Source organism: Vidua macroura, chromosome 11 (assembly GCF_024509145.1).
Source record: "Vidua macroura isolate BioBank_ID:100142 chromosome 11, ASM2450914v1, whole genome shotgun sequence".
NCBI classification, from domain to species: Eukaryota; Metazoa; Chordata; class Aves; order Passeriformes; family Viduidae; genus Vidua; species Vidua macroura.
This window is the reverse complement of record NC_071581.1, coordinates 15,603,838-15,617,484: the sequence shown is the minus strand read 5'-3', so window position 1 is coordinate 15,617,484 and position 13,647 is coordinate 15,603,838. Positions and strand designations below refer to the sequence as shown.

The 13,647-nt window shown below is 48.5% G+C and overlaps 2 protein-coding genes and 1 non-coding gene across 14 annotated transcripts in view; 1 reads left to right on the top strand and 2 right to left on the bottom strand.

Annotated features, from left to right (window-relative positions):
• Positions 1–564: 564 nt before the first annotated feature.
• TRNAK-UUU (transfer RNA lysine (anticodon UUU)) lies at positions 565–637 on the bottom strand. The gene has a single exon. It is a non-coding gene; the product is annotated as a tRNA-Lys (tRNA).
• Positions 638–1,626: 989 nt separating this feature from the next.
• On the top strand, positions 1,627–7,601 carry SETD6 (SET domain containing 6, protein lysine methyltransferase). 3 transcript variants are annotated; one of them, XM_053987010.1, is made up of 9 exons: positions 1,627–1,947; positions 2,072–2,170; positions 2,256–2,400; positions 2,921–3,062; positions 3,362–3,556; positions 3,702–3,825; positions 4,071–4,251; positions 4,458–4,600; positions 5,050–5,243. In XM_053987010.1, the coding sequence occupies exons 1-9, from the start codon at positions 1,921–1,923 to the stop codon at positions 5,146–5,148; spliced, it is 1,155 nt and encodes a 384-aa protein (XP_053842985.1). In that variant the 5' UTR covers positions 1,627–1,920; the 3' UTR covers positions 5,149–5,243. The 3 variants fall into 3 exon arrangements, with proteins under 3 accessions (XP_053842985.1, XP_053842984.1, XP_053842986.1); XM_053987009.1 differs by having other exon boundaries at positions 1,630–1,947; positions 5,111–7,601; XM_053987011.1 differs by lacking the exon at positions 2,921–3,062 and having other exon boundaries at positions 1,631–1,947; positions 5,111–7,601.
• Positions 7,602–9,052: 1,451 nt separating this feature from the next.
• The window catches only part of CNOT1 (CCR4-NOT transcription complex subunit 1), a 54,893-nt gene continuing 50,298 nt past the window's right edge, over positions 9,053–13,647 (bottom strand). For all 10 annotated transcript variants that reach the window (XM_053986998.1, XM_053987005.1, XM_053987002.1 and 7 more), the window contains 7 exons: positions 13,265–13,366; positions 12,849–13,022; positions 12,129–12,278; positions 11,184–11,364; positions 10,530–10,662; positions 10,292–10,426; positions 9,053–10,160 (listed from right to left, as the gene is read on the bottom strand). In XM_053986998.1, the coding sequence (XP_053842973.1) occupies positions 10,082–10,160; positions 10,292–10,426; positions 10,530–10,662; positions 11,184–11,364; positions 12,129–12,278; positions 12,849–13,022; positions 13,265–13,366 (954 nt within the window). In that variant the 3' untranslated portion in view covers positions 9,053–10,081. The remainder of the gene's footprint in view (positions 10,161–10,291; positions 10,427–10,529; positions 10,663–11,183; positions 11,365–12,128; positions 12,279–12,848; positions 13,023–13,264; positions 13,367–13,647) is intronic.

The following is a 13,647-nucleotide window of genomic DNA, read 5'->3' as shown; positions in this document are numbered from 1 at the left end:
TCAAGGGGCCAGGGATGGCTTCCCTGCCACCAGGGGTGGCTTTAAGGGAGCATCCGCCTGAGCTGGGGTGGGCAGGGGCCCAGAATGGAGCTCAGGGCAGCACAGATGGGAATAAGGACAAGGATGATGAACACACAAAGGTGAGAGAAGGCCTGGGCATGCCAGAAGGCAGGTGGAGGGTGCTGCACATCCCCTTGAGAGTCAACCACACTCAGCCTCTGGGTGCCCCCAGTAGCTTTCCCCACTCTCAGCCTGGAGCCATCCCTGACCTCCAATTTCAAGCCCATCCCGGGCTTCCTTCCCTCCAGCTCTGCTGTTCCTTTTCTATCCATCCTCCTTCTCCCTCCTTTCAAGTGTTGAGATCTCTCTGAGTACTGGGTGGTTGAACAGCAATACTGTGTGGGTCTCAGGTGGGATGGAGCCAGCTCTGAACACCTTGGGGAGTTGGTGATAGGAAAAGGAGGAGGGAGGGTGCTCTATGGACCCTGCAACCCCCACAGGGTCCCACAGCAGCAGGAGGGGATGCTGCTCCTGCCCACAGGCCCCCAGAAAGGATAAAGCCACTGCCTGAACAGGGGCTTGAACCCTGGACCCTCAGATTAAAAGTCTGATGCTCTCCCAACTGAGCTATCCAGGCTCACATTTGGCCTTGGGGTGCAGGTCTGTGACAGGTGGGGAGGACCCCGCTCTCCTCGGCATTGCAGGGACAATGTGGGGACCCACTTTGCTATTTCACACTCCCACACCACCCCAACGAGGCTGCCAGCGCAGGCCGGACTCAACCCGGGTTCTGGGAATCCCACTGGGCACTGATCAGGCACAGGGATGCGCCCTGGCAAGACGCCGCTGCCGCAGGGATGCGCAGCCACGGAGAGGAGCAGGAGGCTGCGGGAGCGGCTCTGAAACCTCCGCCGCTCCCAGAGGGAGGCAGGAGGGCCCCGCCGGGGACAGGAGCAGCAGCGCTGCCTGTGCCCCATCAGGGCTCCGAGCTCTGCTCTGCGCCTGCAGCAGCCTCGCCTCGAATCCGAGGCCCAGCGGCGCTTTTGCAGGAGCCGCGTCAAAGCAGGAGCGAGGGAGGCGGCTGCGGGAGTTGGGTTACCGAGACACAGAGCCCGTGGCGGGCACCTACAGGTGCCACCCCACATATTCTATTGCCCTTCCTCCCCGTTCTTCAGGAAGGGGCCCTTTTGCTCCGTAGGGAACCCACCCTGCCAGTCCAGCCGTGCCCAGGGAAGGGACTGGAGAAGATGAAAGCCGAACCCAATTGCAGACGGGATGGGGGAGCCCCAGGGACAGCCCGCAGAGAGCCCCGTGGAGCCTCTTGAAACACCTCGTGCGCACTAATTGGCTTCATTAGAGCAGCCAGTGATGGCATCAGCCCCCCTTCTGCTGGGGCTGGGGACAGCACTAATGAGTCGGGGAACGACGGCCTCGGGACGGCCCTGGGCGGGAGATCAGAGCCCGTACGTACGGTGGGAGTGCGTGTGGTGTAGACTGAACAAGAGCACGAGCTTAATTATCCTGATTAATTAGAGCCCGCTGCTTTTACCCCCTGTCTGGAGCTGTGACCGCACCGGTGCGCAGCCCCTCAGCAGCCACGGAGGCACCGCAGCCCCCCGAGGTGCACTGGCCCGGGCTGGACACACCCGCAGAAAGACATGTGGTGGTCCCTGGATCCCACAGAGAGGCACCACACGGACCCCAGACCTTCAGGGAGGTGCTCGGAGGCTGGACCCTACAGAGACGGACTGCGAGTCCCCCGCGAGCAGGAGGCTCCCGGGCGCGTTTCCGCCGTTGCTCCCCCGGCCCTTTTTGTCCCTTTTTGGCCACCGTTAGCCCGGCCCATGAGGGCGGAGCTCCCGCCTACCCGGAAGGGCCCGACCGGGGCCACGTGGTACGGGACCACGTGTTGGCAGCGTCATGGCGTCGGCGCCCAAGAGGTTCAAGGTACGGGGGAAGCCGGGGGCTCCCGGCGAACTGGGGACACAGCTGCTCTTGGGACGGCGGCGCTGAAGGGAGCCGCGATCGGCCTCATGGCTCCTTCCCCTTCACCCTATGTTTCCATCCACAGGCGGCGGTCGAGAGCGGCGCCCAGGGGAAGAGTAGTGCCGACTCCCTCTCCGGGTTCCTGGCATGGTGCGGGCGGGCCGGGGTGGAGCTAAACCCCAAGGTGAGGCACCGCGGGCCGGCCCGGGCGTGCCCTAGGTCCGCCCTGGTCTCTTCGCTCCGCCCCTCACCGCTCCCTCCGGCCCCAGGTCCGCCTGAGCAGGGAGGGCGCGGTGGCGGGGTACGGGATGTTGGCCGCCGAGGAGCTGGAGGCGGGAGAAGTGCTGTTCACCATCCCTCGCACGGCGCTGCTGTCCCAGCACACCACGTCCATCCACGAACTCTTGCAGGAAGGTGAGTGCAAGCTTCTTGTGTCACTCGAGTCTGCTGTACCTTTTAAAGGAGTAAATGGGTCTGTGGTAAAGCCTGGGAGCGTTTCTGGTTTGCGCAGGATACTCTAGGGCTGTTTGATACCAGGTAGGAAAGGGGAGGGCTGGGCATCCCCTTGCTTCCCTCAGAGCTGTGCTGGACAGGGAGAAAAGTCCATCAGTGCAAAATCTCCAACTTCTGACAGGCACCCGTACTGAGCTGCTTTCCTTGAAGCACTGTTAAGAAAAAGAGCTCCTTGGTTCCCGAAGGCATGAAGAGCCTCAGGCTGAGGAGGGCAAGGCCGTGAGGCCTGGGAGAGCTCATCTGTAGCTCCAGAGAAGCTGTCTCTGGTCCTGGTTCAGCTCAGGACAAACCCAAGACAAACCTGAATAAAAGTTCAACCCCTGTCTCCAGGCTGAAGACAGGCATGGAGGCTTGTCATCTAACCATTTGGTTCTGAAACGCAGAACAATTAAGGTTTTCTCCATCCTGTCTGGTTCTGTAGCCCAGGAGTCCCTGCAGAGCCAGTCTGGTTGGGTCCCTCTCCTGCTGGCCTTGCTCCACGAGTACACAGCCAGCAACTCCCACTGGCAGCCATATTTCTCCCTCTGGCAGGACTTCCGGAGCCTGGACCACCCCATGTTCTGGTAAGGTGAAAGCAAGGGGGCTTGGGGAGGCTCAGGCTTACAGCTGAAGGCAGGCACAGGCCAGGGGCTGCTGAGTATTGTCCTGGGAAGGGATGTGGTCCTGCTGGGTGACCCCAACCCTCTGTTCGAGCCCTTTGCTGGCACTGGCAGGAGCCTGAGGGGCCCTCCTGGAGTTACTTTACAGGCAGAGCTAGAGAACAAGGACCTGGAGAGTACAGGGAAGCTGAGATTTTTAAGGAGGAAGGAGTTTATAGACCCTTGGCCCTAGCACTGATGGAAACTTCTTTTTCTTGCAACAGGCCTCAAGAAGAGCGAACAAGGCTCCTGCAGGGCACAGGCATCCCAGAAGCTGTGGACAAGGATCTAGCTAACATCCAGCTGGAGTACAACTCCATCATTTTGCCTTTCATGGAGACCCACCCTGACATCTTTGACCCCAAACTGCACACTCTGGAGTTGTATAAGGAGCTGGTGGCATTTGTCATGGCTTACAGGTGAGAAGTAAGGGCTTTGCTCCAGCAAGGAGCACGGACAAGGAAGTAGGAGTACAGACTATGTGAGAGGTTACAGCTGCACAAGAATCTAAGTGTAAGGTGAAGCTTGCCCTGTGCAGCCATGTGTACCACTGGCTTGACTTAGCTTTCAGGAACCTTTGGAGGAGGAAGAAGAAGATGAGAAGGGGCCCAATCCTCCCATGATGGTGCCTGTAGCAGATATTTTGAATCATGTGGCCAACCACAATGCCAACCTGGAATACTCTCCTGTGAGTGCAAAGCTGCTGTGCCAGGCATTGTCACAGCTTGGTTCTGTTTTAGTAAGATTTTTGGGAATGGGGGCACAGCGACGTGGGGTCTCAGCCCAGGGCAGCAAGTCTGGCCTGGATCTCGTTGAAACAAAGCCTTGCTGCATGTTTTGTTAGGAGGAGCTCAGGGTCATGAGAGTCTCTGACAGCTCCTGTTGAGCAGTTGGATCAGCACAGCTCAGATGCTCTCCTTTCCCTGCTTGCAGCTATGTTTGAGGATGGTTACAACGCAGCCCGTGAGGAAAGGACAGGAGATCTTCAACACGTATGGGCAGATGGCCAACTGGCAGCTGCTGCACATGTACGGCTTCGCAGAGCCCTACCCCGGCAACAGCCACGACACAGCCGACATCCAGATGGTGACACTGCGCAGGGCGGCTCTGCAGCGTGAGTGGCACCACAGCCGCTCTGGGAGAGGATAGGTCAGGGATCTCTGTTCAGCAGGGATGACATGAAAAATAAGTCTGTTCCACAGCATTTCAGGGGTTGGGGCCATGCCTTGGTTTTCTGCATCCTTTTTCCCCTTCTCCGTTCACCCTCCCCCCTCCACTGCCATCCTGGCTGTGTTCACAGCTCTGCTGTCTTCAAAACAGGAGCCAAAAGTGAAGCACAGCAGCAGCTGGTCTCAGAGCAGTGGGACTTCTTGTGCCAGCTGGAGATGGTGGGTGAGGAAGGCGCCTTTGTGCTTGGCTGGGATGAGGTGTTGACAGACGAAGAGCTGTCCATGACCCTCAAGGTAAGAATGGCCTGGTGGGGGAAGAGCTGCAAAAGGGAGCACAGAGTGCAGCTGGGCAAATCAGCAGTGCAGAATGGCTCAGTGAAGGGGACAAGCACCTGAAGGCAGTTTGGCACTAACAGTCCTACGTGAACAGTGGTAGGGGGTGTGGCTGCCCAGCTCCCAGCTGCTGTTCAGTCATCTTCCTCTCCTGAAGTAGCCATCCAATGTGTACTCACACATTTGTCTTGAATGGCTCCACAGGCACTGCTGTTGTAGAAAGCTGTCACAACTTTGTAGGTGACAGCTGAGATGCTTTACAAGACTTAACAATACCCAGATTTACTGTTTTAATGTTCTTCTAACCCACAATTACTTGCACTTAGGTATGTAAGCCTGTTTTAGTCTCTTAATCTTTAGTGCAGCTGAGGAATAACTCACCTGGTCCACGTGGCTCTTCTGTTCCACAGAGGACAAAGCCTGACATACTCACACTGCCAGTGATTTATCCCTTTGCCTGGGTCACTACAGGTGCTCTGCATGTCAGAAGAAGAATTCAAGGAGTATAAGGAGCAAGATGGCTGGGAAGATGACAGTGAGGAAGAAGAAAACTCTACCCTTTCAAATGAGGCCCTCTCCAGACTTAAAACCCCTTGCAAGAAGCTCCTTTATGACAGTGTGCTGCTGACCCTGGAGTCCTATGGGGCAGACCTGAAAGCAGAGCAGGACTTGCTAAATAACAAGGAGGCTTATGAGAAACTGAGTCGAAGGGAGCAGCAAGCGCTGCATGTGCGCTACGGACAGAAGAGGATCTTGCATCAGCTGCTAGAGCTGGTACAGTAGGAACTCTGTGCCCCTGGCCAGGACCTGGCTGGGGCTGATCCCGAGGGGAAGGTCAGCCTCTGGCCATCTCTTCTGCAGCAGAGACGACAGATGGCAAGACTGACTGTGGGTCCATTTGTCCCTCATATAGCACATGGATTTTTAGCTACCTCTACATAAAGAAGTATCTTCACAGCACAAAGGTGGTTTTGAGTGGCCTTATTGTACCATGAGAGTTCCGCAGCACAAATACCACCTTTTTCCAGAGGCCTTAAAAAAACCCAGCCATCTTAATGGCTGTTTTAGGAAGGCAGACATACACTGTCTGAACAGCAGAGGATTCCCTCGTTCAGCATCAGAAGTTCAGGGCAAGAGCTGCTCCCTGTCCAGATTAAGAGGGCAGAAATCCATCCAGCTGGTAGCTCTTACCTTAAGAGAGGTTCAGAGTAAATATCTGGCAGGTGGACCTGCTGACAACACTAAACTCTTCACATGTACATATTTTATGTTGAACATGTTCAAGAGTACAAACCCATCTAGCTGGTCTTCATGTAGGCTCAGTATAACAAATATTTCCTTTTATTTCCACAAAAGATATTTCTGTGTGGGCTTGAGACTACTCTGGAGGAGCACTGTCACAGTTCCACAGCTGCTGCAGGCTGAGCATTTGATATATACCCTCTGCTTGATGCAGTTCTACCCTGAACTCACTTTGGTTTTGCATGACAAAACACTGAAGGTTGACAGGCTAAGCTCTATTTAATAAAAATGAGTTTTCTTACCCAGCCCATGCTCTCTACTTCAACAGGGTGTGAAGTCCCATCTAAGAGCAGGGGGACTGTTGCTGCTGCTGCAGTTAAAAGTACTGCAGACAAGCAAAACCCACATTGACTCATGACAAAGCTCAGCTACAGCCCTGCCTGCAGTGCTTGGGGACAGATTGGTTTAACAGTACTGGGGGCAGCTTGTTCTGGTTTCCCAGATGGGACAATAGTGAATTTGACCAGGATCTCACACAACTGCCACTGTCCTTCACAGAGACATTGTTAAAACTGGTATTTTGGTATCCTGCATCTCCAAAGTAATCATATTGGAAAACGTACATGCTAGAGGAGTATTACATTTTGTAGCTTGGTTAAAGTTTGAGGTTTGGGTTAAAACTTGTTTTTTTAGATATGCACAAATTTGGTGATGACCAAAGCATATAGAAGGTTTGAACACTGTAACAAGACTTTGTTATACCTACTCTTTGAAATTGTTTGCTTGCATGGGCATTGGATGTTCCACCTCACTAGAGAAGGGCATTTTGAGAACTTCACTTTTAGACTGTATTCTTGGACCAGGGGGAAAGCTTGCAGGGGATTTGCTTACTAAGAAGTTGATTATGTGGTGGCCTTTGTATCTATTAGAGAATTGCGGAAAATGGCCTCAGAATGGATCCTGCAATTAATGTTACTTTGTTGCCAGGAAGGAAAACAGGGCAAAGTACCAGATGTTGATCTGTTCTTTGCATTGCAGAATAATGATAAGGCTTGGAAGGAATGTTGGATTGATGACAGCAGACTCTCATGTTTTAGCACTAGAGGAATATAAAGGAAGTGTAATGAAGAGAATGAGGTTAAGAAGAGAAAGGAAAGAAAAGGGGAAAAAAGATCAGCAAAGGGAGAGTAAATTTAGTTGATTGCTGTGGTAGTTGGAAGGGCAGGAGGTAATGTAAGGGAATCAGATTTCAACTGGTAAATTCCCATCTAATAGGAAAAATTCAACAGTTACTGTAAGCAGAATGGGCACTGGAAACAAATGCCCACAGAACCCAGGGCACAGGTAATCCTGAAAGATGGGAGACTCCACAAGTAGGAAGACTGCTTACATTCAATTGGGATTTAGACTGAGAGGCAGCTGAGAGGTCCACAGAATCCCCAAGAGAACTCCTGGTCACAGCAAATTTGGGGTAGAATATCTAACAGAGGAGCAACTTAGATGTAAATAAGCCTTCAGTAAACAAAGCACATCTATAGCTGGAGCCATAGGAACAAAGGAAATAAAGCCATTCTTCCAGCTACTCAAATTTGGAATTGAAGAGTTTTATAAAATTTCTGTACATATCCAAATGCCCAATGCCATTATTAGGAAAATAAATAAGTAAATTAAATGCAAAAAGAACATTTGAAAAAGGACAGATCCAAGTACATAAACCAGAAGAAAAAGCCCTGGGGGCATAAGTGTTTATGTTATAGGATCAAAAACACCCAGAGAGGAAGAGATACCCATAAAAATAGAAGATGGGGTGACTCCTCTCATGTAGGTGACTGGCATTCCTACAAGATCACTAGAAGCAAAACTGGTATCAATCCAATTTAAACCAGGCATAAGATAGGTAAAATGAAAACAATACCCTGTTAAACTGGAAGCCAGAAAAGGGCTAGAGCCAAACACTGAAAGATTTATTAGCTTTGGGTTGCTTCAGGAATGCCAGTCAGTTTAATATTCCAATTCTACCCATTAAGAAACCACACTCAGATGAGTATCAGCTAGTCCAAGATTTAAGAGCCATAACGCTTGCACACAAGATGTGCATCAACCACATAAAAAGACACTGGTCAATGGTTTAGGGCATTAGTCTTGAAAGATATTCCCTTAAAAAATGTATTCTTTTGTATCCCACTGGATGCCAGAATTCAGGAGCTATTTGCATTTGAATGGGAGAATCCTCAAACAGGGGCTGTCAATTTTGCTGTACTGTTTTATCATAGGAATTTAAGAACAGACATACAATTTCTGGAAAACAATGTATAACTGTGTGTCCTTGGGATTGGAATGGGAGGCATAGTAAAAAGTATAGTGAAGAAGAAATGAGAACTGTGTCCACAGTTCCAACTTCAAAAGGCTCAGTTTCAGTACAGCTGCTGACCTGGCAAAGAAATGCCATAGAATTGTAGGACCTAGCCACAGTCTACTCCTTGACACAGAGGTGACTAATGCCTGGAACAGAAAGAGAGGATTCCCTCTGAGCTGCCACCCACTGGCACAGCTGGCTCAGTGATCCCTCAGAGCTGTTTTTTCCTCTATACAGCAAATGTAAAGCCAGGTATGGAACCCCTTAAACCTGAGTAGGAAATCCTGACCTCTCTGCCCACACCACAGCAGTCAACTAAACTTTAACAAGCTGATGTTATGTAAAAAGAAAGAAGTGAAGCTCTTATTTCCTAGCATCTACTAGGCTGAAGGACCTTGCAATATTAACAACACTGAAGCTGCCTACCCTTACAACAGCTAACCACAACTTAGGGCAGATTCCTGCTGCAGGGGGATCACAGCAGGGTGGAAGGCACTAGAAATTAAACTGATGGGCTGTCTACACTCCCGTATACCTCCAGTGCAGTCTCCTGTCTGAGACAAACTCTGCTCATGAGCTTGCAACCAAGCCATTTATATTTTCACACAACTGCCCTTTCTGATGCACTTCAAAGCAAGACTCTGTCCAGTCATTACATCTGCCCACTGACCTCATGCTAGAGAACAAACCCAGCTGCTTTCAACAGGCAGTGCCCAAAACACATTGGAAAACTGCAGGTTTTGGATGGGTAGAACAGGCTTTGGAAGACACCAACTGGCCAGGACAGAACTGAAGAGAATAAGCACAGTGGCACGTGCTGCATGTCATGACTTTAATGTGTAACTACAGTATGCATACATACAAGAGTGGGAGAACTAAAGCCCAAGAACTAGAAAGGCTACAAAATACAACACGTGGACCAATACTTTACAAAACATTGAAAATCCTTACAAAATGGGCTGTATTGGTCCTTTGGGTTTTTTGTTTTGTTAAATTTTTTTCTTTTTTTTTTTTTTCTTTTTTCTAGTTTTTTTTTTACAAACTTATATTGTGTGGTCACAGGGGAGGGTGGGAAAAGGCCTAGATTTAACCCCTCATCTTCCAAAATTTACAACTGTCAAAAAAAAAAAAAAAAAAAAAAAAAAAAAAGCTACAGGCCTGGTCTCTGGTTTATTTACTGAAAACAGCTGACCCTCACCCAAAGGGCCTGTTTCTTCTCCAACAAAAAGGAGGCATTCTCTGACTGCCACTCCACTTGCTGTCTATCAGCATTTGATGAGGGTGAGGGGAAAGCAACACTGAACCTTAACCCCTCCCTCACCCCTCCTGTACTCCACAGAATTCCCATATTCCAAACACATCCACTTTTTTTTTTTTTTTTTTAAACAACTTAGTGATTTAAAGGTCCCCCATTCACATAAAGAAAAATAAGTTACTGGCTTTTCAATATTCTTTGGGAGTCTGGGAATGTCAGGACAAGGAGGTCTGCCCCGGACAAGTGCTTGGCATCAGCAGCTGCCCCTTTATTACAAGATGGACAGGCACCAGTTACCCACCTGCCTTTTACACAATTTGCACAAACCCAAAAGTCCAGACAAATGTTTCTGTTCCTTGTATTTACACTAGTTCAAATGATATTCACAGCATCTTCTGAAGTTTGGCCGAAAGTCAAAAAATTTGTTTCAAACTTTGGAACATGCCCACATAAGACTTTCACCCAGGGTCTGTTGTGTCTACCCAATCAAGGGGGCTGGGAAGGTCAGGAGGAGCCTTACAGAGTCTTCAGTCAGCTGATGGGACAGGACCTCCAGGCTGGCACTCTTACAATGCAGGATGCAGCTCATCTAACTGGCACCAGTCCCTTCCATAACTTGCTGGGCCTGCTTCTGCCCCATGCAGCACTGTGCAACCGACTGGAACAACCTGCACACAGAAGCAAAGCAATGGTAGGTGCATTTATGGCAGCAAATGGATGCTGTGACAGCACCAAAAACTCAAGGTTCAACTGTTTCAGAGATACCATGTTAATGATTCTGTGGTTAAGCTATACTCACTTCTCGATTTCTGGAGCACAGTGAACAAACTCATGGTTCCAGAACTTAAAGGCCGGATTTTTTATCAGCTCAATGAACGTAATAAGGAGACCCCAGGGATGAGGCCTATTTACAATCAGTCGTTCCAAGAGAACCCTGAAATCCAAAAGTAAGAACACTTAGAGCTCAAAGATCAAAAATACAGAAGGAAGGCAAGCAAAAAGCTGAATGTTGGCAAGTTAAACACTGTCCCTCTCACCTGGTGATCTGCTCCTGGATGGCCTCTGTGTTGGCCTCTGCAAACAGGTAAAGCATGGTGCAGCTGAAGTAGTGGGTGTGACTGTTGGGGTACCGCAGCTGGTTGGCGATGGCGTTCAGGAAGAGGTACCGGCCTGCAGGAGAGAAATCACAGAATCATCGAGGTTGGAAGAGACCTTTAAGACCATCAAGTCCAGCCATCAACCCAGCACTACCCCTGTAACCCCATAACCACTAAATCACATCACCCAGCACCAGATCCAGACACCTCTCAAACACCTCCAGGGATGGCAACTCTACTACTTCCCTGGGCAGCCAAATCTAGTATCAGACCACCCTAACAGTGAAAAAACCTTTTCTGGTATTTAATCTCCCTCTTCCCTGTAACACCTTAAGTCCATTTCCTCTTATCCTCTCACTGCAGGCATGGTAGAAGACCATTACAACAACCCTTCAGAGCTCGAGGCCCCCGAGCCGTCTCTTCTCAACACCAAACAAACCCTCAGCCATTTCTCATAGGAAATGTTTTCTAGACCTTTCACAAGCCTTGCTGCCCTTCACTGGACACATTCCGGAACCTCAATGTCCTTTTTAAAGTGAGGGCCCGCTTGCTGTAAATGTGACATTGCATGAACTAGCAGTGTTTCCAGCTCACCTTCAGTATCCAGGTCTACTGCCAAATTCTGGAAGATGTCCATGTGAGCTGAGTGGGTAATGGTGCTCATGGAGGGTGTGCTGCCTTTGTTGTGAATGTGTGCAATCGCTTGAGTACCTACGTAGAGCACCAGTGCATTAATCAGCTGGATGTTGTAGCGGTTGCCGGGTTCATTTGATACCTAATAGCAAAGATATGAAAAGCATTAACAGTCAATATTCCTTCAGCACTCAAAGGTACAGCATGTACAACAACAGCATCCAAGTATCTTACTGATTAGCCAGAAGACAACGCACGGGGACATCCACAAATTCAATTTGGCATTTAGTGTTTTTTAACATAGCTTATATTAAAAAGCATATCTTATAGTGCATATATACGTGTGTGTGTGTGTGTATTAAAAAACATCAGCAAAGTGTTGACACAGCAGATTTGTTTTTACTCTCTGCCTAAAGGAAAACATCAGGTAAGGCAATGTGAATTCACCAGCAGTGCCAGATGCTGGTGGAAAGATCCCCCTTGTATGAATGTTTTTGTCTAAGCAATTCTCAGAGGAAGTCCAACTTCAGATTCAAGTCTGCTGCAAGCCAAGGCATGAGATGTCTGAAATGAGGTTTTAGCCACAATTTTGAACTGGGCTTTAGCTAATTTGACCTTTTTTACCCTTCAAGTATTGGCATGAGAATCCATTTATTTCTGCAACAATTAATCTATTTGGAGTCAAAATTTAATCAGATTCCAAAAGGCTTCAACACATCCTATCAGGGAGTGGAAGACTTATTCAGAGTGTGTGTTTTCACAGGATTTTCTACTTCCTAGAACACATGCTGGCCAACATACCAACAAAATTCCTGCAGGAAAGGATGGTGGCTGAAGCAGTGAGATCATTTGTGCCACATTATTTCAATTGAGCACCCACAGAAACCTCAAAAACCTCAAACTTACTTGTAGGTTGCTTCGCAAGTCAGACAAAAAGGTGACCGGAGAACGGGTTTTGAGATAGGAATCCAAATCTTTCTTGAACTGAGGTGGCATCACTCCAGTGAAATTCGTGAGTATTCGTGGAGCAATATTAATCTCACTTAACATGTCCACCTGTTGACAGAAAACCTTGTCAACTAAACCATCAGCAATGGAACAAATTAAAAAGCAGATCTATAAGCAATATTTCATCAACTACTGCTGCTGATCACTCTTCCTTCCATCAATTAAATGGCAACACCTGACTTTTGCAAATTTTAGAAGAAACTTGATATATGATGTCTTGAAGAACTGAAAGGATGCGGCGTTCTGGTGGGATGCAACAAAAGGATAAAAAAATTCAGGGGTGAAGGCCATAGAGACATTCAGTCACTACCTTTGGGGTCTCCCCATCTAGACTCCAGACAGTCTGGTAGTTTCAAAAAGCACAAACATCCACACAAGAACAGCTTTCTTCGGCGACAACGAGCACTGTAGCTTTGCTCCCATCACCCTGCACAGCTCAGGCAGAGAGAGGAGCAACAGGACAGTGCTTTGGCAGCATGAGAAAGTTTCCTTCTAATCACTCCAAGATTAGTTGCCTAGCAGATACCCAAAGATTTAATTAAATAATATTAACCTGGATAGAGAGTATTTTAAGCATTGAAGTTTCCTATTATTAAACTCCTTTAAAGTAAGTTCTACCTTTAGATTGGGGGTGAAAGGGTCTGGAAGCCTCATGTTCCGTGGGAAGGCACTCAGGATCAGATTCCTTAGCTGAATACAGTTAGGTGGGATCACATCACAGAACCCATAATGGTAGTCACACAGAAATTCTGGGAAATCATGCAACAAGACCAGCAACACACGCAGAGTGCCCTGTGAAATAAAATATTAAATATGTGTGTAAGTGTTGAAACTGTCCAAAAGCTTGCAGAGCCATTATTCTATGTCACGTGGCTAACACTACCAGAAGGAAACTAATCTGGGAGGGCAGCCTGCTTCCCCCATAATTTAAATTCAACTCTCAGAGGTAAGTTAGAAAAAATCAGCTAATTCTATTTTGCTGCCAGAACACCTCTACTTTGATTGGAAGCATCTATTAGTTGACATTTTTTTACCTTGTAAAGAATTTGCATAGGTTTGGTGAGTTCCACATTTCTAAGGAAAGGAGCCAAGTACTTGAACAGATCGATCAATAACTGGGCATACATAGGCCAACCCTGTCAAGAAAAGAACAGCAGGTGGAAAAACATGCAATGAAGAACAGTTACCTTAATTTCAAAACTATAATTAGATTGATCTTTATATAAACCTGGATGAAGAGCTGGCAACTGACAGCTCAACCGCTGAGGGCAGCACAGCTCATTTCAAGGGCTTCAGCTGCGCACCATGTGCCATGGGTGTTTCCAGAACCCTCAACATGCCATACTGAGCTGACAATATTTAGCCCAGAAGGAAAGCTACAGCTCTTCCAGACATTGACAAAGGCATGTTTATCAAA

Coding starts and splice junctions, on each gene's coding strand:
- SETD6 (XM_053987009.1), top strand. CDS start 1,921: ATGGCGTCGGCGCCCAAGAGGTTCAAG. Junction 2,401..2,920: donor CCACGAACTCTTGCAGGAAG/GTGAGTGCAAGC, acceptor CTGGTTCTGTAG/CCCAGGAGTCCCTGCAGAGC. Junction 3,826..4,070: donor CCAACCTGGAATACTCTCCT/GTGAGTGCAAAG, acceptor CCCTGCTTGCAG/CTATGTTTGAGGATGGTTAC.